The sequence below is a fragment of the Macrobrachium rosenbergii genome, chromosome 51 (genome assembly GCF_040412425.1).
Source record: "Macrobrachium rosenbergii isolate ZJJX-2024 chromosome 51, ASM4041242v1, whole genome shotgun sequence".
Taxonomy (NCBI): domain Eukaryota; kingdom Metazoa; phylum Arthropoda; class Malacostraca; order Decapoda; family Palaemonidae; genus Macrobrachium; species Macrobrachium rosenbergii.
In genome coordinates, this window is record NC_089791.1 from 22,572,659 (window position 1) to 22,595,887 (window position 23,229).

General features: G+C 35.3%; 1 protein-coding gene and 1 long non-coding RNA gene across 51 annotated transcripts in view; one reads left to right on the plus strand and one right to left on the minus strand.

Moving 5' to 3' along the window:
• Wnk (Wnk kinase) overlaps positions 1 to 17,555 on the plus strand; it is a 194,823-nt gene extending 177,268 nt beyond the window's left edge. For 27 of the 50 annotated variants that reach the window (XM_067095035.1, XM_067095045.1, XM_067095059.1 and 24 more), the window contains 9 exons: positions 1,684 to 1,830; positions 4,906 to 5,272; positions 5,398 to 5,564; positions 8,417 to 8,834; positions 9,691 to 9,866; positions 10,013 to 10,198; positions 10,641 to 12,452; positions 14,383 to 14,462; positions 14,678 to 17,555. In XM_067095035.1, coding sequence (XP_066951136.1) covers positions 1,684 to 1,830; positions 4,906 to 5,272; positions 5,398 to 5,564; positions 8,417 to 8,834; positions 9,691 to 9,866; positions 10,013 to 10,198; positions 10,641 to 12,452; positions 14,383 to 14,462; positions 14,678 to 15,344 — 4,020 coding nt within the window. In that variant the 3' untranslated portion in view covers positions 15,345 to 17,555. The remainder of the gene's footprint in view (positions 1 to 1,683; positions 1,831 to 4,905; positions 5,273 to 5,397; positions 5,565 to 8,416; positions 8,835 to 9,690; positions 9,867 to 10,012; positions 10,199 to 10,640; positions 12,453 to 14,382; positions 14,463 to 14,677) is intronic. The other 23 variants (XM_067095014.1, XM_067095018.1, XM_067095025.1 and 20 more) reach the window with 3 other exon arrangements.
• The window catches only part of LOC136833212 (uncharacterized), a 218,780-nt gene that overhangs the window by 2,062 nt on the left and 193,489 nt on the right, over positions 1 to 23,229 (minus strand). The window lies entirely within an intron of this gene.

A 23,229-nucleotide genomic window follows, 5' to 3' on the forward strand; every position in this document is an offset into this window, starting at 1 on the left:
AATTTGCTATTACACGCTAGGTGTTTTGGGAATAGAGCATTTACCTGCGTCTAGAAAATAATGTATTGTAGTGGTGCAATAAGCACTGTATATGTAGGGATATGTTACACTCATTTTTTCTATTACATTGCTATCTCTTGTATCATAAAATATGTAACTATTGTAAATATGCATTATCATTAATTGGAAGTCAATAGTATTCTCAGGCAATTTATGAATGGCATGAAAATCCCAATGCTCAAAAAAAAAACTATAGAAAATACAAACCACAGGTCATTACTAAAAAGTTATTCACAAAGAAATAAATGTAAATATCTTTACTCACAAATCACTAGTCCTCATAACAAAGCAGTAAATGGTTTACCAGTGCAACATTATTTCGCAGGATGCCACATACTGTAGATAACATTTTTTTATATAGTTGCTTTATTGATAGACATACATTGTATACATGTCAATGTAGTTCTTGAAATGCACTGCTAATAAGAGTTCATTAATTTCAAGCAAATTCATACCCGGAAAGTTATTCACTGATCATAGTGTATAGACATGCTGTACATTTACTATCCAAACAGGTCCTATCTTTGTCTTTGTGCAGTACACCATTTTTGGGAACTAGAACAAAACCAGTAAGCTAGTCATATGGTACTAACTTAACCGTGTCTTCCATCAGAGATAGGAGTTCATATTTATATAACTAAATTTACATCGGAATCCATACTGCTCATGGAAGGGGAAAATGTCTTAATACAGTAAAGAGCTGTTAGAAATGGTATGCATTTTCACTGGTCGAATGTGTTCCATACAGTAAATTTTATCCATGGATTGCTTAAAATATTATTGTATTAGTTTCCTTGGATCATTTACAATTTAAGAGCTTGATGGAATTACAAGGATAGTGCAGCTTCATTAATTGAACTGATCTATATGTGCTCTTGAATGAGTCAATAGCATGCTATATAGGAATATCAAGTTTTGAGCTATTTAAAAGCAAGAACTTGATAGAAGCATTCCTTTTACCCTTAATAGCAATCTTAAAGCAATGAACATATACTGTTAGTGTATTAATATTTAGGATTTATCATTGATTTAACTGGAAAAGAGATCTGTTATCTTAAGAAAAATTGGCACACTTTTGCCCAAACTTCCAAACATATGACATTGCTGTCGCAAGTGATAAATTTTGCAGAATCTGAAGTAGATGAATCTCAGTGTTTGCAGTTTTCTGAAGTGTGCATGAAATTTTAGAATTTAGATTAATATTTTATTAATTTTAGTGTTCGAGAATGAATGATGTTTTTTTCAGTTGTTAAACATATCTTAGATGTAAAGAATAAATTAGAGTTTAGGTGTATCAGGCATTGGTTTTTATTAAATTTATAGGATATATATAAATAATATCTCAAAAAAATTTCTTCTTAAAATGTGCCTATTAAAGCTTAACAATTGTTTATATCTTTGAATTTAGTGTGACATTGATGTTCTTAACTGCAATCATCAAAATTTTGCTTTGTTGTGAAAACTTAAGCTAAAGGTCAATCTTTTTAAGTACTATTGAACTTCAACTGTAATAGTACCTTTAAAGGTTGGATGAATTTCTTCTTTCCTTAAATCTGCTAACTCTGATTAATCTGTTAAGAGCTGAGTAGTAAAAGTAGTGCATGACTCCTTGGTGGTTCATAGGTTGCATGTGAGGTGGAGGGCAAGGAGGGTATGCGTTCCCTCCCGCTGCCTCATGGTCCACTGCACATGCATCCGGGCGGTGCTCTCACAATCGTCGTTACTCCCCCATTACCTCCACTGAACCAGGCCTTGCAGTCCGAATTTCAGGTAACTTCTTCTCTGTGTGTATGTAAACCTACTCTGTTAGAGCAAAATTGACGGTGAATATTAACAGCTATTGAGACCAGTTTGTGATGTCTTGCTCTTGCGTGTCTTTCCTTAGAGTTAGCTCTTACTGTACAGTCTTATAAATTTTTTATCTAAATAGAATGTTATTTTGGGTATAAAAATCCTTGTCTTTGGGGAATTAATGAAGGACTGTAACATTTACATGCAAAATGGTCTCTGTGACCACAAAGGTACAGTTTTAGTTTTGTTTTTATCCATGACTTTGGTAGATACAGTCAACCCTCTGTAGATAAGGTATGGTTTCAGTCCGTGTGGATCCTTATTATTTACTGTCTCCATTTTGTCCAGGCAGAGTTCATATACTGTAATAATTTTCGCATATATGTAGCAACACACTGAATATCTTTCTATCTTTATATGAATACAGTATACATTCACGGTGGTTGTAACATTCTTTCTCCACAGTTATTAATTATTAAGGCATTTAAAGTCTCTACTGTGCTTCTTTTATTTCCCACTTTCTCTTTCTAAGTGCATATGGTGACATGTAATGTACCATGCCATTTTACAGTAATGTTTATTTTTTAAATACATAAAGAATCTTCTGTTTTGAACTTGAAAGAATGGAGCCTGCTGATACTGTGAATCGGTTGTATATGGGTATACAGTCAATACTTCACATATACAGTACTTACACATAAATATATGGTTATGTTGTCACAGGAGATATTACTTTCCTTGTGAAGTTTTTTGTTATTACAGTGCAGATCTTGTCAATAATAAAATATTTTCTTTGTTAGCTTTACTATTGCATGATTGTTATGTCTTTATGGTATACCTTTAATGAAATGTAAGACTTCCATCATGTAATGTAAAAATGAATGTAAGATGTAGTTGTTACGTTCCAAAATTAGCTGCATCTTGTATATATAAAGTACTGCAATATCAGCATCAAGTAGAATGTTTGCAGTGTTTATGATCATACATTAAAAATCGTGCTAACCAAACAGTAGAAAATTAGATTTATTAATATAATCAGTACAATGCAAGGCTGTTGAACCTGTACACAAAACCTTCAACTCTGACTCCTTAGTTTCTGGTACAACCAAATCTGACTCCTTTTGTTATTAGACTAATTATATTTCTTTTAGTGACTGAAAGCACACAACATATGTATTTCACAATTTATCCTGTTCAAGTTAATACATCAAAGGCTCTAGCTATGATGTTATAGCTATTTATATCATTAGAGACGTTATGAAGACTGAATAACATATTCAAAACTATTTTAAAAGAAAGTATACAGTATAACCCTTTCTACTTGTTTGAGTGCAGAGTAAAATTTTTAAATGAAACATGAAAGGTTACAGTAATTGAAATCAAAATGATATCGTAGTATAAAATTTTAGAATGTTTTGCTCTACAAAATTTTTGTGAAGAAACATTTAATTTTTGGAGGTCAGTTTGTACACTAGAACATCCAATATATTTGGTCAAAGGTATATTCATAAAATTTATTGACTCCAACAAACCAATAAATATATCAGCATCCAGTTCCACAGCACCAGTTTAATAAGACAAGATCAGGAAATCCTTTGGGCAAGCCCTATAAGCCTAGCAACATGATTTCCTGATCCTGTCTTATTAAACTGATGCTGTGGAACTGGATGCTGATATATTTATTGGTTTGTTGGAGTCAATAAATTTTATGAATATACTTTTGACCAAATATATTGCATGTTCTAGTGTACAAACTGACCTCCAAAAATTAAATGTTTCTTCACAAAAATTTTGTAGAGCAAAACATTTTAAACTTTTATACTATGGTATCATTTTGATTTCAATTAATGTAATCTTTCATGTTTCTTTCATTTAAAAATTTTACTCTGCATTCAAACAAGAAGAAAGGGTTATATTGTATACTTTCTTTTAAAATAGTTTTGAATATGTTATTCAGTCTTCATAACTTCTCTAATGATATAAATAGCTATAACATCATAGCTATAGCCTTTGATTTATTAACTTAAACAGGAAGAATTTACATGGTTAAGTAAGAAGAAACCAAGGAGCATGGGTAAAAAAAAAAGGCTGAAAGCAATGCAGCAGAGGGCCTAAAGGATTCCTGCAAAAACCCTCCAGTACCATATACTGTATGGTGTCATGCAAGGCACACTGTAAGAATTGAACTGTAAAACCACCTTGTAATTGATCTAGTATTTTTAATATCCTTGTTTTAGTTGCTTTACAGCATTTCAGGTATAAAACTGAACATACAAAACTTCACTTGAAATAGATAAGCCTTCATACAGTGTCAACAGTCTTGTGCTGAGCAAATACTTTTTAAGATGAGCCTAAATTTCTGTTAGGAAGCATGGATGCAGTTAGGAGCCAGAAATATGTAAGGAACCCAAGGGACACATTAACTTTAGAGAAAAGCACTCCCAGTGAATATTTAAACATGTATCCCACGAGGTGGTTATATAAAAGGATCAGTTTCAAAATGAAGTAAATGTACCTGTACAGTAAGAGCTAGGTTTCATTAGCATTATTGCTGAGAAATGGTTTTACAGGGTTAGTATGCCGGAATGTCTTTGTATAAAGATTCCTAATGATTTAGCTTGTTGTTGGTTAGTGATTATTAGTTAAATTCCCCCCCTTTGGTAAATTGAATGTTTTATGACTCAGTATAAAGATGTACAATTACAAAATTTCTTCTCCCCCTACCCTTTTTCTTTGTTTAGCGTGAAGAGCACTTGTTTGTCAAGTTTTGAAAATTTTTCGATGTTGTACCTCTGATCATTTCTATGTGGATAGGTCTGTGTGTTTGTTATTATACAGTACATAGTTTGTATAAGTGCACCCTTAAACTAATGCTTTAATTTTGCTACATCTAAACTTCTGCATAAAATTCTGAGTAATTTTGAGTAATAAACTTGCACTTCATCCCTTAAATATACTATTTCCTGAAGAGCATACACTGCCATCTTCCTTATCTTTCCCTTTCATTAAAGTTTATAAAAAACAAAACAAATTACCAGGTATACTTTCCTGCAGGGCGTTCCAAGTATGGGTACAGAAGAACAGGGAGTTATCATGCCTCCTGCAGTCACTAGTGCAGTGGATGTTGCACCTCTGGTTCCGGAGTCTGTGCTACCAGCTTCACAAATGACAACAGAAACCACAGTACCTTTATCAAGAGAACCTTTGCCTATTGCACTTGGTGAAGTGACTTTGCCAGTTAGTGCAAACTTGTTCCAGACAAATTTTCCAGCAAATTTCCAACCAGTGTCTGATCCAGCCTTGGACCATATGCAGCACATAGCAATGTTGAACACAGGTGTGACTGCAACTAGTGTAGGTGTAATGCCGGGTGTTGGCATAGCAGGACAGCCAACTACAATACCCACAGCTATGGCACAAGGTAAGCTTACATTTTGTCTGCTTTCTGCAGAATTTTTAAACAAGTCATCCTGAAATACATTTAGTGTTTATATGCATGTCTTTGGAATTCATATTGTAAAATATGATGTTTACTTTTTCCAATAGGCATGGATATGCCTGGAGCAGCATTAGGCATTCCTACAGAAGTTAGATTAGTTGCAATGGACCCAAGCCCAGAGCAGCGTGGTAAAATGGATTTGAATGCTCTGAAGGAGCAGTTGCAGAAACTTGTACCTGGTGCTCATCTTACTGTCACTTCTCAAACTCCACAGGTGAAGCAGTTAAATTTGACATACTATAATGCATGTTAATAAGGAAGTTTATTGGGAAAATGGTAATAAATCAGTAACAGATTGTCCAAAATCTGAAAAAGGTGGCCATTGCTTTGTAAGCTTTCATAATGACAATGGGTATTGTGTACAGGTACATATCTCCAGTGAGCAACATTTTGTTTTATCCTTTGACATTTCAGTTGTGATTTAAAAAAGAAAAATCAAGGTTATTTTATAATTTTCCTCCCATCACTTTAACCCTTAAATGCCGAAGCCCTATTTACAAAAACGTCTCCTGTATGCCGGCGGCGTTAAGTGAGTTAGCGCCAAAGCGGAAAAAATTTTTTTTTCAAAAAATCACAGCACGCTTAGTTTTTAAGATTAAGAGTTCATTTTTGGCTCCTTTTTTTGTCATTGCCTGAAGTTTAGTATGCAACCATCAGAAATGAAAAAATATCATTATCATATATAAACATTGGAATATATGACAGCGAAAAAAAACTTGTATATAATTGTATACAAATCGCTGTAAGCAAAACGGTTAAAGCAAATGAGTTAATTTTTTTAGTTGTATTGTACACTAAATTGCGATGATTTTGGTATATAACAAATTTTAAAACGATCAAAGCAACACTGAAAAAATATCACAAAATGATGCATGAATTTAACGTAGCGATGGACGTAAAAAATTGTTTTTTTCAAAAATTCACCATAAATCGAAATATTGTGCTAGAGACTTCCCATTTGTTGAAAAATGAAGCTAATTGATTGGATATTACTAGACTGTAAGTGTTTTAGCTTACAATTGCAGTTTTTCGACCATTTCGGTCGAAAGTTAAAGTTGACTGAAAGTCGAATTTTTCTATTTATCGTGATTTATATGAAAATATTTCAAAACTGATAAAAGCTACACCATGAGTTATTTTCTGTTGTATTGTACATGAAATTGCGCACATTTTCATATATAAAACTTTATGTAACGAATAATATAAAACGGTGCAAATATTACGACGGAGACGAAAGAATTTCTGAGATGTTCGCTGAGTTACCGCATGAGACGTAAGGAAAATGTTTTTTTCAAAAATTCACCATAAATCGAAATATTGTGCTAGAGACTTCCAATTTATTGCAAAATGAAGGTAAACGATTGAATATTACTAGAATGTAAGAGTTTTTAGCTTACAATTGCGTTTTTTACCATTTCGGTCGAGTTAAAGTTGATCGAAGGTTGAAATTTTGGCAGTTATCGTGATTTATGTGAAAATATTTCAAAACTGATAAAAGCTACAACCATGAGCTATTTCTGTTGATTCTACATGAAATTGCGCACATTTTCATATATAAAAGTTTATGTAACGACTAATGTAAAACGATGCAAACATTACGACAACATGACGAAAGAATTTCCGAGATGTTCGGCAGAGTTACCGCACGCAGATGTAAGGAAAAATTTTTTTTTTTTCAGAAATTCACCATAAATCGAAATATTGTGCTAGAGACTTCCAGTTTGTTGCAAATGAAGGTACATGATTGATTATTACTAGAATGTAAGAGTTTTAGCTTATAATTGCGTTTTTTTTACCATTTCGGTCAAGTTAAAGTTGACTGAAGGTTGAAATTTTGGCAGTTATCGTGATTTATATGAAAATATTTCAAAACTGATAAGAGCTACAACCATGAGTTATTTTCTGTTGTATTCTACATGAAATTGCACACATTTCCATACATAAAACTTTATGTAACGACTAATATAAAACAGTGCAAACATTACGACAACGTGATGAAAGAATTTCTGGCGCGGACGTAAGGAAAAAGTTTTTTTCAAAAATTCACCATAAAACGAAATATTGTGCTAGAGACTTCCAATTGGTTGCAAAATGAAGGTAAATGATTGAATATTACTAGAATGTAAGAGTTTTAGCTTACAATTGCGTTTTTGACCATTTGGTCGAGTCAAAGTTGACCGAAGGTTGAAATTTTGGCAGTTATCATGATTTATATGAAAATATTTCAAAACTGATAAAAGCTACAACCATGAGTTATTTTCTGTTGTATTGTACATGAAATTGCACACATTTTCATATATAAAACTTTATGTAACGGCTAATATAGAACAGTGCAAAAATTACGACAAAATGATGAAAGAATTTCCGAAATTTTCGGCCGAGTTACCGAGCGGGCGTAAGAAAAAAGTTTTTTCAAAAACTCACCATAAATCGAAATATTGTGCTAGAGACTTCCAATTTGTTGCAAAATGAAGGTACATGATTGAATATTACTAGAATGTAAGAGTTTTAGCTTACAATTGCATTTTTCGACCATTTCGGTCGAGTCAGAGTTGACCGAAGGTTGAAATTTTTTGTAGTCGACGTACGGTACGTCCACTTGGCACCCAACAGACAATTTTAGTCGACGTATGATACGTCCAGTAGGCGTTTAAGGGTTAATATGTTGTATAACTTGTTCATATTCAGTTATCAGTTCTTATCTTGTAACTTATTTTTAATGCTTTGTATGTGAAATTTACCTACTTGTATGTGATGCATATTTAAGTATTTGGTCTTTCCTTGGAAAATTCTTTTTGTATGCTAGATAATCATAAATTATCCCATTATATGTATGTAATTTATGATAACATTAGTTACTAAATGTTGAAAATTGTTGGCTACCATTAGATATATATTTAATAATGTTCATTTCTTGTTACTAGAATGCTAATGAATAAATAGCATATATAATACTGTATTTTTTCCCTCAGTAATGACAGTATCAAGTTGTATGATTTCTTGAGTGCCAAGGAGTTTAACTATGATTTCAAGTTCTTGAATAATTATATTCTTGTAATGTTCCAGGATACCATCAATTCTGTGGCACCTACAATGGAAGGTCTTGCTAGTGAATATCATCAAGTGTCACTGAATGATGCTCAACCTCACATGAGCATACCACTTGCTCCTGATGGGACAGCTGTTAGAGTTACCCCTGTCATGCTCCCACAAACCGTTAGATTAGTCACAGGGGAAACAGTGGAAATATTTCCTCACCAGTATGCTGCTATGATGCCTGTTAATTTAGATGGTACGCCTGCTGCTACGCCTGCAAGTTTTGTAACAACTATGTCACCCTTGCCACAAAGAAAAGAAATGTTGTCTCGAACACCCTCACTTAAAGAATCAGAAGGAGAAATAAAATCAGATGCAGGTGATGCCAGGCAGACTAGAATAGCACGTTTCCAAGTTACAAAAGTTGTTGAAGAATCTGGAAGAAGAGGTAAGATCTAGCAGCACATTACTCTTATGAAAAAAATTGTCATGTTTGAAATATAAAGGCAAGTAATAGATTGATTGACAGTTTACCCTCTCTGCAAAAGAACCTGATTGTATTGAATTTTGGTTGTTGGAAAGTATAATTTTAAAAAACCAGAAATCTCTGTTATGTTTTAATCATTATTGAGGAAAATGTGAGATGTCTACAGTACCCTTAAATAATTTTGTCAGTTTCTATAGCAATTGTCACTTTACTTCATCAACAATTGCATTGGGTCAGTGAAATTATAAGGTTGTGCCATTTTTATATTCAACATTATCTTAGGAATTTTAATTTTAATTTTATTATCACCAAGTCCAGTCATACTGAAAAATGCTTCTATTCCTTATCAGTTGCATAAAATCATGCCAGAGTAAATAGGACAAATATGTAAATTTTCCATCATTTTTTAAAATGACCTAAGGTAGCAAATGTTTCACGACATTACATTAGAAATATATCAGTTGGAAGGAAAATATCCAGAGAAAATATGTTGATTTTTTCTGTGATGGCCAGAATAAAAGGTGATTAGGAATAGAAATTCACTGTGTCATGTAGTAGTGCAACTATGTGTTCATCAGGAACAATGATTTTATAACAAATTTTGCAAGCCAGCATTTCACTAGCAAAGACAATCCGTATCACATAACTTAAATGCATACAATACAGTATTTGGTTTGTTAAATATATTAATAATTTTTAATTATTTTCATGTCCAAGTTTTTAATGGAAAGGCAATTTTATTTGAGAGATACCCATCATTGTTTGCTTGTAAATTACATCTCTATCATTTGTAAACTTGAAAATTATTGTTACCCAGCATCAGATGCATCAACCTGTAGCAGTCCAGTGAGTTCTCCTGTACGCAGAGGAAGATTTGCTGTTATGAAAGTGGCTGAATCAACTGAATCGGCTGGTAGCACTCCAGTAGGTGCAGGTCCTGCAGTTGGCCAGACTGAATCCCAATCACAAGAAAACACCTGTGGTGATCCTCAGGTAAATAAATGCAGGGAATTTTTATTTGTAACTGGTATAGCATGTATTGTCTACGCTGTAAATTTTTTTGGCTTTGGCTGTTTTTTTACTTAATTTTTTACTAATTTGTGAAGGGTATTTTACAAAATTTTCCATTTCTTTAAAAGGTGGAAACTCCATCAGATCCTCAATTTTTGCCATCGTCTCTTGTATCATCTTTTGTATCTGAGGATCCTGAAACTACTACCCCAGCCACACCTGCTGCTGATGAGGACAGTTTAAGTCAGCAGCCTTCAACTAATGACTCTAGTGATGATCGTTTACCGACTCCAGATGGCAGCCAATTCAGTATAGTATGTATCATAAAACTGTAATAATTTGTTGTAGTTTTGTTAATTAGTAGTGCTAATGAAGTTTTATTGAATTTCTGTATTTGAGCAAGTAACTAATTTGACTATGATACTGCTGTATAAGTAAGTTAAAACATCAGTTACCTCTTTATTGTAAAGAACTTCAATTTGAATGTAGAAGTATGAAGTTTCATCACCTCTATATTGTTTACACTTGACTGAGTAGGACTATTCATATACTTGTATTACTTTGTGGGCATTCACGCTGCTGGTATTATGCATGACTGAATGCTCATTTTTTTGCCAGTGCATGTGTAATTTTTTTTTATTAACATGCATGCTGGTAGGACATATAATGTTTTTTTTTATTTTATTTTATTTTAGCTTTTGTGACCTGCTGCAAACATCAAGAAATGCAATCTAAGTGTTATTTTGCTTCCTTTAGGTTGTTACTAGACCCTCTGGCGATAGCTGGCAGCCCCAGTCCCAGCCTTCATCCTCATTCTCCTCCTCCTCCTCTGCCCCTCATGTGCAGGTACCCAGGTGTGAGAGGACTTTCCCCTCTCCTACTTATTCCCCTCCACATCCCCATTTGAATTCAACTCAAACACAGAATGTACAGACTCTACCAAAAGAACATGTAATTCCAAGTAACAGATTGACAGAGAAGTGGCGTAAAAGGTCAAGATCTCCAAATATTATTATTCCTACTAGAGCTAAAAGTTTTAGTAGCTTGTTGTCGCCAGAGGACCACACAAGTAGAGCACCTTATTCCCCAGAAGAAAATGTTCCTTTGATTCATGCTGGATTTGAGAAAGGTGCCATTTCTAAGAAATGGGATGGAAAACGGACAGCATCAATTGGACATGAGTTTCATATGAGTGTTTCTTATGATGCGGATTCTGATGAAGCATATGAAACTAAATATTATATTTCAAGAAGTCAGGGTCATGATTGTCATCCTCCATCACCAAGAGCTGGTGACATTCACCCTCAGTTATCAAGAAGTCGCAGCCGTGAGCGTCCTCCCCCTTCTCCATCATCAGTAAAATCTCCTGTTTCACCAAAATCTCAAGGAACATCAAACAAAATTAGCCCTGTTCCCCCGCCAGTTCCTCCCAGGAATAAACTTTTAAAATCAGCTCTGAAAAAAACTAACAGTGTGAACTGGCTTGATCGAAGTAGTAGCATAGCAGACTTGGGAAATTTATTTGAAGAAGTGAACCAGTCTCGAGAAGCTTTGCACAAGTCAAGAGAATCGCTGCACAAGTCTAGGGAGTCACTTAATCGGTCAGTTGATAAAAGCAGTTTGAGTGTATTCAATCCTTTATCTCGCACAAAAAGTGTATCCCACCTTCAGCATGTGGGGTTAAGTGCTGCCAGAGATTCCGGATTATCCCATTCTACTTGGGAGTTGGGTGAACCTAGCAGTATCTCTTACTTTCCTCCTTTGCGTGCTGCTAGCAGTGTTAGCTTCAGTGAAGATCCCCAGGACAGTAAGTATGCTGCTACTCATGGGTCTAAACAAAGCCCAGCTATGAGACGCTTGACTAGACAAGATAGACATCACAGTGTACATGAAGATTCTGTATATCATACTGTGCACACACCATCTCATGCAAGTGCACCAAGGAGAATGAATTCATCTCGTTATCCTCTAACTCTTCATCCTCCTGCCTTCCAAGATGATGTTTACTATACTATACAGGGGGGAACTGGAGTGACTCAGCATTATCAAAAAGAAGAGCTTCAGTCATGGCCTAGATTGTCGTCTTCTCCAAAACCACGTTACAGACACCGTTATCCATCCAGTTCTAGCAGTGAAGAGGGTTTTGAAGATGATATTTCTGTTTATGAGCCCCTTCAAGAATCTCCTTCCGGGATGCTATCACCTGAGATACATAATCCTCATTGTGCATCTGAAGCAATACAGATTTCCCCACAGTCTCCCAAATATAATCGTTACCACCACTCTTCACCACCGCACTCGTATTACTATCGATCATCACCCCCAAGGAGTCCAAAATTTCATACTTTTTCTCCTTCTCCAAAGTCTACCCATCAACATCTTCCTCCTTTCCATCATAGCCAAAGCCATTTGATACATTCTGGTCCTGTTCCCATGCCTCCTCATTGCTATCAGTCCTCTCATTACCCACCTGCCTGCATGCCCCATAGCTCGTCTCACCCCCACAGTATTCGACCGTGGGCTTCGTCCTCAGCCCAGCTTGACATGTACCATTCGTACACTTGGACCGTAAGTTCCCTGCACCCGGTTAAGTTTGGGATGCTCTGGGATAATCTTGCTGTAAGTGTGGGCTCATGCACTTCCCACGCTCTGTCTTTTTCTACTCTGGCCAATCATATCCTAGAATTTAGTATTATTAAACTTAGTATTATTAGTCACAGTACTCTTATACAGCACTGCATCAAAATCCTGGGGCCAAAGCATCACTTCGTATGTGGGAGTGGTAACCTTTCTCTCCTTATAGGTTAAAAGAGCTCTTCAAAAATTACAAGCATGAAATTTAGAAAGAAATAACAGTGGTATACAGTGTGCATGTTATGGCTTAGCATTAAGCTTTCAGACTTAAAATTTTTTACATAATGTTTCTGTTACACAGTGTTAACATACCACATCAGTAGAGCAAAACTTTAAAGGTACATGCACCATTCTTGTAGAAACTCAAATTAATAATTAATGGTATTAATGATTAATCATTAATGCTATTAATGATAGTACCTTGAGGTTTTCATCAAAATTTTTAAAGCATTTCTAAAGAAATCACGAATCAGTTGGGAATTGCTTGTGCTCTTTTGTTCATTACTGTATACTGTGAACTCACAGTAATGCAAGCCTGAAGTTAGTTTAAAGGTTTGTGGAGCACTGAAAAATTGCAGTTTTTTAATAGCTTCACATGGTACTTAAAGTATGAAACCTTTTCTTTAAATATACTGGAGTTCAGTTCTATTCAAATGAATTCCTAGCCTTCAAAATATAAGAGCCACATGCCACACGTGTGTGTATTGCATTGCAAACTTTCGATACTATGGTTGAGCAATATGGAATATAAAAAAAATACAGTTTGCTGGAGACAGAATTTTAGATATATTTTTAAGAGACACTTAATCCAATTTGCAGAAATATATGAGTCCTATGATATTCTTGTACATATAGTGATGTATTGTAAGGTCATGGATATTTTTGTACATACTGTACTTCAGTTTTTCGTAAGGTCACAAAGAATCTTGGCCGAATGTTTGTTGTAACTGAAATATTTATGCATAAAGTTATGCAGTGTCTTTTTAAAGGATCCCAAATTAGCAGGTTGTCTCTTGTTTTGAAACTACCTGTTGTATAGTGTAGTGCTACTATTAGCATATTTTGTACATAAGTTCTGTTGGGTATGTACAGTCTGTCATTATTAGGTTATTTCTAATATCGTTTTGTAAGTGGAATCTGTTGGTATTTTTATGGTACTGCATGGGTATTCTTGTTGCCATTACAAGATTATTATGGTTGTGCCTTCAAGTTATGTCAAATGAATAAATATGCTTAAAGACGCCTTATAGAACACTGTATTCCAGATAGACTGAAAACGTCTGCCGAAATCTAACAAACTAACAAAGGGGTTTCAGTCTTTTGTGGCTCATGGTTCAGATATAACAAACTAACCCGCAATCTTATTTTATTTGAATATAGAATAGTTCTTAAAGTAGTACTGTAAATTGCACCTGTTGTTTTAATATAACAAATTCAGTTCAGCCAACTGCAAACTAGTTTAAAATTATTATACTATCTGAAAGTTTATTGAATGAAATAGTGTGGTAATTTTCCAATGCAAATTATTACAATTGAAAAGATAATTATAAGAGAAGGAAATGCATACTTTCAGTCTCAGGACTTTTTATATTTAATAATTTAATGAAATAACCAATTTGAGAAAAAATAACCTTGAGAGAACTCTAACCAAAAATACTATAACTAATTTTTATTTTTCCTCTGAAATAGTTCTGAATTGAGAAATACACCTTCAAGTTTCACTTCCTGCAATCTTGGGTGCCTGTTGGATATTTGAGGACAGTATGGAAGCATCAGTACTTGTGTTACTCTGTCTTAAGTAACTAAGAGGATGGAAATAAATTTTTTTTATGAAGTATTTCTAAGCAATATTTTTTCACTACAGGAAGAAGAATTGGATACCGTGAAGAATGACTTTGAAGACTTGTCAGAAGATGATGACAGCTTCCAGCAACTAATTTACAAGTAATTACTTGATTTTATTTGTATCAGGAATTTAACTTTTTCAGTACATCTTTTTAAACATGTTAAAAAATTTTTCAATAATGAATATTGATGGAAATTTCTGTTTTTGCAAGTGTGATAATTTTTACCATAATGAATATTTATAGAAACTTCTGTTCTTTTTAACACTGTCTTGGAATCATTGGGAAGAACTCAATATAACCATTTATTTCTAGGCAAGAACATGAAGAGGCCGAAATGAGAAGGCGGCATCAACAGGAAAGGGAAGCATTTAGAGTCCTTCGTAAGCAGCGTACACAGAACAGAAGGCCACAGAGCTTACGGTTAGTGAATTCTCCTGGGCCGCCTACACCTGTTACTACACCTGCATCTCCTCATTATCATACTGAAGCATCTCAAGGGGAAGGTACTGAGCATCCAGTAGGAACTGCACACGGGCCTCCCATTTCAGCTGATAGCTCGGGTGATGCATCCAGTAGTGCCCTGACATCTGGGAAGAAAGGGCGCACAATATCTGAAGATATGCTACAGTTAGTTCAAAATTTAGGTACCCCTCGCCCAACGTTTAGGCCTGCAGGGAAGATGACCCTTAATCAGATGATGGCACTCCAAAAATCTTCAGCTACAGTGCCAGCACTAGGGCAGAGGCCAGTTTATCACAGTTTAGGAATAGCAGCTGCACCCTTCCCCGGCCAGTTCTTTTCTTCAGCATATAACACATTCCCTTATACATACCAGCGGCTGCCAGATGGCTCTGTAGTGGCTACATCCCAGACAGAGGAGGTGTCAGGAGTTCCTTCAAGCACTAGTAGTAGTGTCAGTAATATTCAACAGACTCCTGTAACTAGTGCTACTTGGGGTAATTGGCAGCAACAGCAGTAGGTGTGGCTAACATTCCAAGCTCCCACTCAGGGACAGGAACTTGCATCTGTGATCCTGTATTTTGTACTGTACTCAACTGAAGGACTTCCAGGCAACAGCTCTTGAAACTGTGCATGTGCAAATAGGAGGGATATTTTTTGTCCCTGTTATATGGATTCAATACTGGGTATTGTCCATTGTAAAGGGATTGAATACAGTGTTGCATTGTTTCCAGTGCTTGTTGTAGGAGTTCCTACTAGTCATTTAATAGAAAGGATGAGTTTGCTAAAGATTTTGTTAAATTTCAGCATTAAATCATATCAGTGTTAAATTAGTCATCCATTCTGTTTTTATTTCATATGACTAGGTTTATTGTTTGCTATAGTAACACTTTTTTTTTATTACTACTACAGTTCCATGACTGAGAACAAGTGTATCTTTTATTAGGTAATTTGATTATTCGTAAAGAAACACCTCCCTATGTTCATTTGTTATAAATATGAACTAGGGATAAATTGTGTATATGTTGTATTATATGTACATTGAAAGTTGTACAGTGAGGGGATGGGAAAGGGACTGTGATAAGTACTGGTGTAGAAAATCAAAGAAGACTAGGCTCGGCATTAGAGATATACCCAAGTGTATGTAGGCCAAAACTTGATGAGTCTTCCATCAAACATGTGAAGGCATCACACAAAGTTTAACTGTGTGGACATTGGAGTAGATGAGTGATAGTGCCTACAAGTGAGGATAATAAATTACTGAGCCAGCATCCTTCAAGATCTTTCTATCCAGGCTTCTCCAAATAGTGATATGATAATGTATCAGCCTAGCCAGAATTATTTTCCATTTTTTATTGCACACATTGCATTGCAATAGCAGTGGTTTAGGGTCAAGGCCAATATATTGTATTAATATTGTGATTGAATTTGGTGCTACTGCCCTTTATATGTGCAGTATCTTTATTTGGGAGTTTATTCATATTTAGATGAAAAATGTTGAATTGATATTAAAATCTTTTGAGTGAAGAATTATGTTCAGTTGCTTAAGGTGTAAGACTCGGCCAAAGTAAGGATGGAGGGGGTTGCTTTTCTCATTTAGAATTAGAAAGTATGTTTGTGGCAAATTAAAATGTGTGCATCACTTATATATTATAAGCATACATTATCTTGTACCATCACAGAATTGGAGCATGAATTTTTTTTCTAAATTATTAAACACCACCAATTTTTATGGTGTTATTTCAGTAAAATATTAAAAGGTAATTATAAATTGGTAACATGAAATTTACATGTAGGTTGATTCTGTCAACCACCACTGGCCGGTAGTCAGATTTATACTACAATATGTAGCCTATACTGTTCATAGATCAAACTGTTTATCATTAACCAGCAATTTGGCAGCAGCCTTGTTGAAATGTAGTGATTTTTTGTTCCTCTACCAAGTAGCATATATATATATATTTATATCAGTATATATATACATACATAATGTGTTGACTGACAGTATAGGCAAGTTACCTTTCTCCTGCTTCATATCTTGACCAGTAACCCATGTATGATCCCAACACTGGTTTGTTATGTACTTCACTGCTTACGCTAACTACCAGGTAGATAAGTCATCAGTTGCCGTGCCGTAAGCGCCTCACGTGCATTTCATGTCTCCATTCTTACTGGGATATTGCTATGCTTCAGCTTAGAAAACAATAAAATAGGCAAACTAATAATCTTTTTATTGTGCCTATTATAATTATTTATGATACCTTCCTCCCAGGCATAGAAATTGATCAACAATATTAACTGAAGTTGAGTCAGGGTGGTGCTGAGCTTGTCCAATTTTGTAGGTACTGCAATTATTTTTCCCCTGTTTTCCTAAGTAATACTGCTTTTTCTCTTATGCCTACATTTCTATTTATGTATGTAATTTAGAGTAATATTGTAATATATTTTATATGGAGTATTCATTTTTTGTAATACCAGAAGTGTAAGTTACTAAAATTTCCACTATTATTGTTAGGTTTGATAACTGTCTTTTGTGTTTGCACTTTTTAAGGGACATGGGACTCAGCACTTCTTGCCTCGGCATATGGTCTCACCTGCAGCCTGCCATGCAGTCATCTGCTAACTGAACTACATATTAATTCCATGAAAATCCACTTATTATATTGTGCTGTATAAATATATTGTATAATATTTAGACATGATCAAATAAAGTGGTGCAAAATTTATAAAATGCTCTTCTTTAAACCTCTGCTCAATGGGCTCATTAAACTTATCCTTGTAAACTATTTTATGACAGATTTTCCCTGTAGGAGGATAAATGTGAAATAAGTTCTATCCACTGTCTTTGGTCTTATGTGCATTTCATCTATCTTAGTCTTTATCTATGCCACATTTCATGATTTTCTAGGTCTTGCTGCTGGCATTAACCCTTTGAGAATGGGGAGAGAGGGACATCAAAATCTGTCTGCACCAGAACACTCGCCCTTCACTGACTGAACGAAATAAGGACCTGAAATGGTTCCTTGCACAGCCCAGCGTTTCCAGATGTCAGTTGGAACGTATGATGGGTCTGTTACAGTTCGCATCTGTGGTAGAACCAGTCATTAGATTGCAATGAAAAAATGTAAACAAATTCTGGCTATCACATGCGAGAAAAAAAATCTGGCTATCACATGCGAGAAAAAAAAAAGGAGTAAAAAAATCGGGGAGATACTCTGGCAACGGACTTGGAAGGGGTCTGGCAAAACAGGTCACCCAGACTCCTCCGTCTGTATTGTCAGGTAGCAGGGAGGTGGTCACCTGCTCTAAGGAAGTGTCAAAGGGACACACAATTTGTTGGTCCTAGACAACAGGACTGCAATGTCCTGCATCAAGAGGTTGGGCTCATGTTCACCTCCTCTCAATACAGTAATGCTATCCGCCCTTTGGATGGCGCAAAAATAAGACATCCTACCTCTACAAGAGAAAGTGAACTGCTGGGTCTTGATTCAGCCAATTCCACTGTTCCCTTGATCACAATTTCTTCATGTCTTCTGTCTGGACAGGAAGTTCTCTGTCTCTGGAATCAAAGGGTATCAGGCCATGCTCTTAAGGTTTTTGGAAAATATGGCCTAAACTTAGGTGTTTTCTGAGACTTGTCAAATCCCCTCTGAAACTTCCGTGCAGTCTTCCATGACCTAAATGCAAACTTTCATAGTCCTTCTGAGGTTACTGAAGCTCTCCAAGAAGTGCCTTTCCTAGGAACTCGCTCCCTCAAGATGAGTCTAGGAGGATCATGCATACAAATGGATGGAGCAATCCTTTTTGTCAAATTCTGTTGCTAAGACATAAATGCATGGCCATCAGGAATACTGCTGTGATCTTTGGTCACTAATAACAAAGAGGACCCTTTACTTTGCCTGGTTGGAGATCAGTATTTGCTTGTGGAGGATTAAACCCTTCAGAACTGAGTCTTCAAATATTTTCCTTGCCACAGGACAGTGGAAGAGGTAGTTTTTGAATAATATCCTCCAGTCTACAGCCGATAATTTACAGAGCTTACTTCTATGCATCAGAAATTGATGCTGAACACGTTCCCCGGCTTTTAATCTCAAGTTGTCTTTTTTTTTTTATGTGGGTACCTGGCACTACCAATCTAATTTTGTCACTCATAAACTTCCGGATGTGTATCCCACAGGACCAGTCATTGTGATGAACTACTGTTTTACCTCATCACTTTACATTCCAGCAAAGACTAGAGATGGAGAACACACAGGTTACCAGTTGATATCTAATGTTAATGGCAGAGTTTTCTTTCCCACTTTGGATGATATATCACCTGAGACTGTGCAATTAATGCATTTCACACCAGCTTGGTTTGCATTACTGTGTTGGGACTTTAAAGCTAAACAGCTCAAACTCCCATCTAAATAGTGAATAATGGAGTTCTGACAAAACAAAATATTTATAACACAAAACTATATTTCCTTATCAATCCATTATTCATATGTCAAGTGCCCTCCTCCCAACTTCATTGTCCTCATTTATCTAGCCTCAACTTCATGACAGTGAGGTGGGTGCACATACATAATACAGGTATGGCTGGTGCTTGCATAGTGGCAAACTCTCCACTGGATTATTCTGACGACCCTGGACTTTCAGAACATGAAAACAGGGTTTTCATTGAATTCCAATGCAACACTTCTTACTGCCTTTAACTCTTCTTATCTCCAAAGATAAAAGTTTGAAGGAGAAGGTGAAAATTACTGATATGTTGCTCCATTTACTTAATGCCAACAGCTGTTTGAGCTATTAACAGGTTTGTTTGAAAGACATTTTGTGTTATAAAAATTTTTTTGTGCCAAAAGTCTTGAATACCCTAAATTTCACATAGCCTATCAACCAAAACATGCTTACTATTATTAGGAGCAAAGCAGCAACTTTAGCTGGAAAAGAAAATTTCAAGCTCACGGGGTCCAATACAGAGAGCTTGCTGGCAAAGAAAAGGAAATTGAGAAGCAGAGAGTACTATATGAAAGAGAAATAACACAGAAAAACAAAAATAAAAGGTAAAAAAAAAGCAAATACGACTCATGTTAGCCCACTCGATTACCAGGATTAGGAAGACCATTCCTCAATCTGGTTAAAAACAGTGTAATACTGAATATCTGAAGAAAAGGCAATGGTTCTAATAGACTGCCTATCTCGTATTATGAATTTTTTTTATATAAACATTTTTTATATTCATAAATATTCTTTAAATTCAATAAACTATACCTTGGGAATACTGTAACTTACACCCCAGAGGAATTTTAACTGACAACTGCATCATCGCCAGTGGGATTTGAACCTCTGCCTGGTTTAGAAACAACAATGTACATTGACTTTGACCAGAGCCATAAAGAGAAGTGAACTGGATATTAAACAATACAGTACTGTATTTGTGAATCGTCGGATGATCAGAATTTTGAAATATACAGCATATACAAAGAGCTAACCAAACAATAAAATGGTCAATTATAAACAGAAGGAAAAATAAAAAAATAAAGAAAATAAACTCTGTCATAATTCTTAATTTCTATTTCGACTTTCTTGTTTCCAGTGACCCAGCATTTCAAACTGATGGCTTGCAGTTATTCTCAGGAATAACTGGGCGATGATGGTCACTTGTTTATCGATCAAAGCATGGCCAACCATGAGCCTTCAAGACCAGTTCAGGGTGCCAAGATGAAGACCGGACTTCTATTGATCCCCTTTTTTTTCAGTTCTTCCCTCCTAATACTAGGAATATTATTTCATTATTGATCAATGGAAAGATATGGATCAAGTTTTTACAGTACACTGGATTCGCTGGAGAGTGGAGTTGGATGGCATGCCTCTCACCCATGGAACTAAACCACCTGGCATAGCTAAGCAAGGTGAAAATTTCATGTTAAACTTTACCCACTGTGCTGATTTAGATCTTGACAGGCTAGCTACCCTTAAAGCAATGAGGCTAACGTGTTTATTCAAGTGAATTTTCTGGGTCAGCAACAAACCAACTATGAGATATTTTAACAAGTATAGATCAACTGAAAATGACAAAGAAAACTATAAAGATAATTCCCCCAAAAAATAGAATGAAGGCTAAATCTTCATAACTCTTGAGTTTTTAACCAAGAGGCCAAAATAAGTGAAGAACAAAAGAACAATGAATTAAGACCAAATTCTGCTCTCACTCATTTCAGTCTTCCATCTTCACAACAGGTCACAATTCCTGAAACAAAATTCAAACACAAGATATCTTCTCATTTAGATGACAAAGTGATACTGGAATACAGTACCTTACAAAGGAAATGGCATTCTAACTAATAAGAACAAACCAATAGTTGTCTGAATTATTACTATTACAGTACTATTATTAATAAATAGTGTGTAAAGACATCAGACGTCTCTTCATTTCGCATCAATCACGTTCACGCATCACACTTATTAACATGTCATGAATCTCATATAAATATTCATATGTAGAACTTCCTGGCCTTTCCGCCAATATATATTTTATCATTGTATGTATGTTATGTCTCTTAAAATTGCCATTTGTTTGACTGTCAACAAACACAAATTGCTCAGAGTGCGGGCCACGGCAATCGGAGGTCGGGCACTACGTTTCCATCCGCACTCTGCCATATATATCTAAGCCCGGGTGAATAAATCAGTTAATACCCAGTTCGACCTTTTTGTCCTCACAAGTGTATCTAAAACACTGATTTAACATAATCAATTTTCATGTAACTGTCTTGAAAAGTTTGTTCTTAATACATATAATTAATATTATTTTGTAAATTGCAACTTCCAAATAATTTAACCACTGAATAACTCAAAACGTTGAAGATTGTGACAAAATTTCTTTCAAGTTTTTTTTTTTTTTAACTTGATACTCCTTGGGTGAAAAAATGACAGTCACATAATGTGTTTAACTGCAAAAGCAAGCTGGAACTGTTCCAAATAGGCTATTCCATAAATACCCACAGGTCAAACAAGTGTAAATGATCCGAAGATTGGATAATGATACTTCAATGGATTTATTAAAGATGATGGCTTTTAGAGATATTATAAAATTATTACCATGAGTAAGTATATTTGACCTGGCCATTGTAACTGCATCTTTGGCTGCTTTACCACCACCTTTGTTTCCTTTAATGTCTTTGGTAGCAAATTTTTAAATATTCTTAACTGCTCACTAACTGCTGACACAACTGCTGAACACCAATCTGTGATCTTCTTAGACATCAAAGGAATTAATGGCATTAACATAAAAGAAATAAAGCATCAAATACTGCATTACTTCTAAGAAACAGTAATTTTTCCTCAAATTCGTGAAGATGAACAACCTAGTTAGAATGTACTCCTAGAATCAAGATCAACAGTATCCATAACCTTGAGTTATATTAAATTAATTTCATAACTTAAAAAGACCAATAACATCAAGTTAAAATGTTCAAAGTTGTAATTCTTTAAACAAAATACCTTTAAAAGTTGCAACACATATAAAATAAAAAACAAGTAAAAAATGCGGCAAAGTTTCTTCGGCGCAACTGAGTTTTCTGTACAGCATATAATGCTGTATGAGCCATGGCCCATGAAACTTTCAGCCATGGCCCAGTGGTGGCCTGTCCTATAGTGCTACCAGATGCATGATCATGGCTAACTTTAACCTTAAATAAAATAAAAACTACTGAGGCTAGAGGGCTGCAATTTGGTATGTTTGATGATTGGAGGGTGGATGATCAACATACCAATTTGCAGCCCTCTAGCCTCAGTAGTTTTTAAGACCTGAGGGTGGACAGACAAAGCCATCTCAACAGTTTTCTTTTACTGGAAACTAAAAAGTATTATGTTGCAGGAATGAATAACAGTAATCCCTCTATTATTCCCTTTTCCATTATTCACACTTAACAGATATCCACAATTTTATTTAGTGCAAGAGGTACACGAAAAGACTTTTTACATCCAGTGAGGCAATACTGACCTCTGGAGGAGAACTTCTAATGGCTTACAAGAAGGCAGATGCTGGGGAACAAAAAGACCTCTGGTACTGGGAAGTCTGACACCATGGTACCCCTCAGAAGAATGAACATGCTTACACACAGAAACTCATTTATACTGTATCTGTTATTAACCCATTGGCCCTTAATCATCAGCGTGACTCACTATCACCTGCATCAGCTGCTAATGTTTTTTTGCATGTTTTTGTAACCCTGGTTTTTTTTCTGGGTAAAACCTGACGTACTACTCTCTTATTTAATAATACTACAGTGCCTATGATTAAGTTGGGAGTAATCTTCTTCCTGTATTCTTCATGGGTTAGTTAATGTGGAGTGCCCTTGAGGCCTACAAGAATCTCACCATCAGCAAAATGAAGGACTATGCCTAGGCAGAGTCTT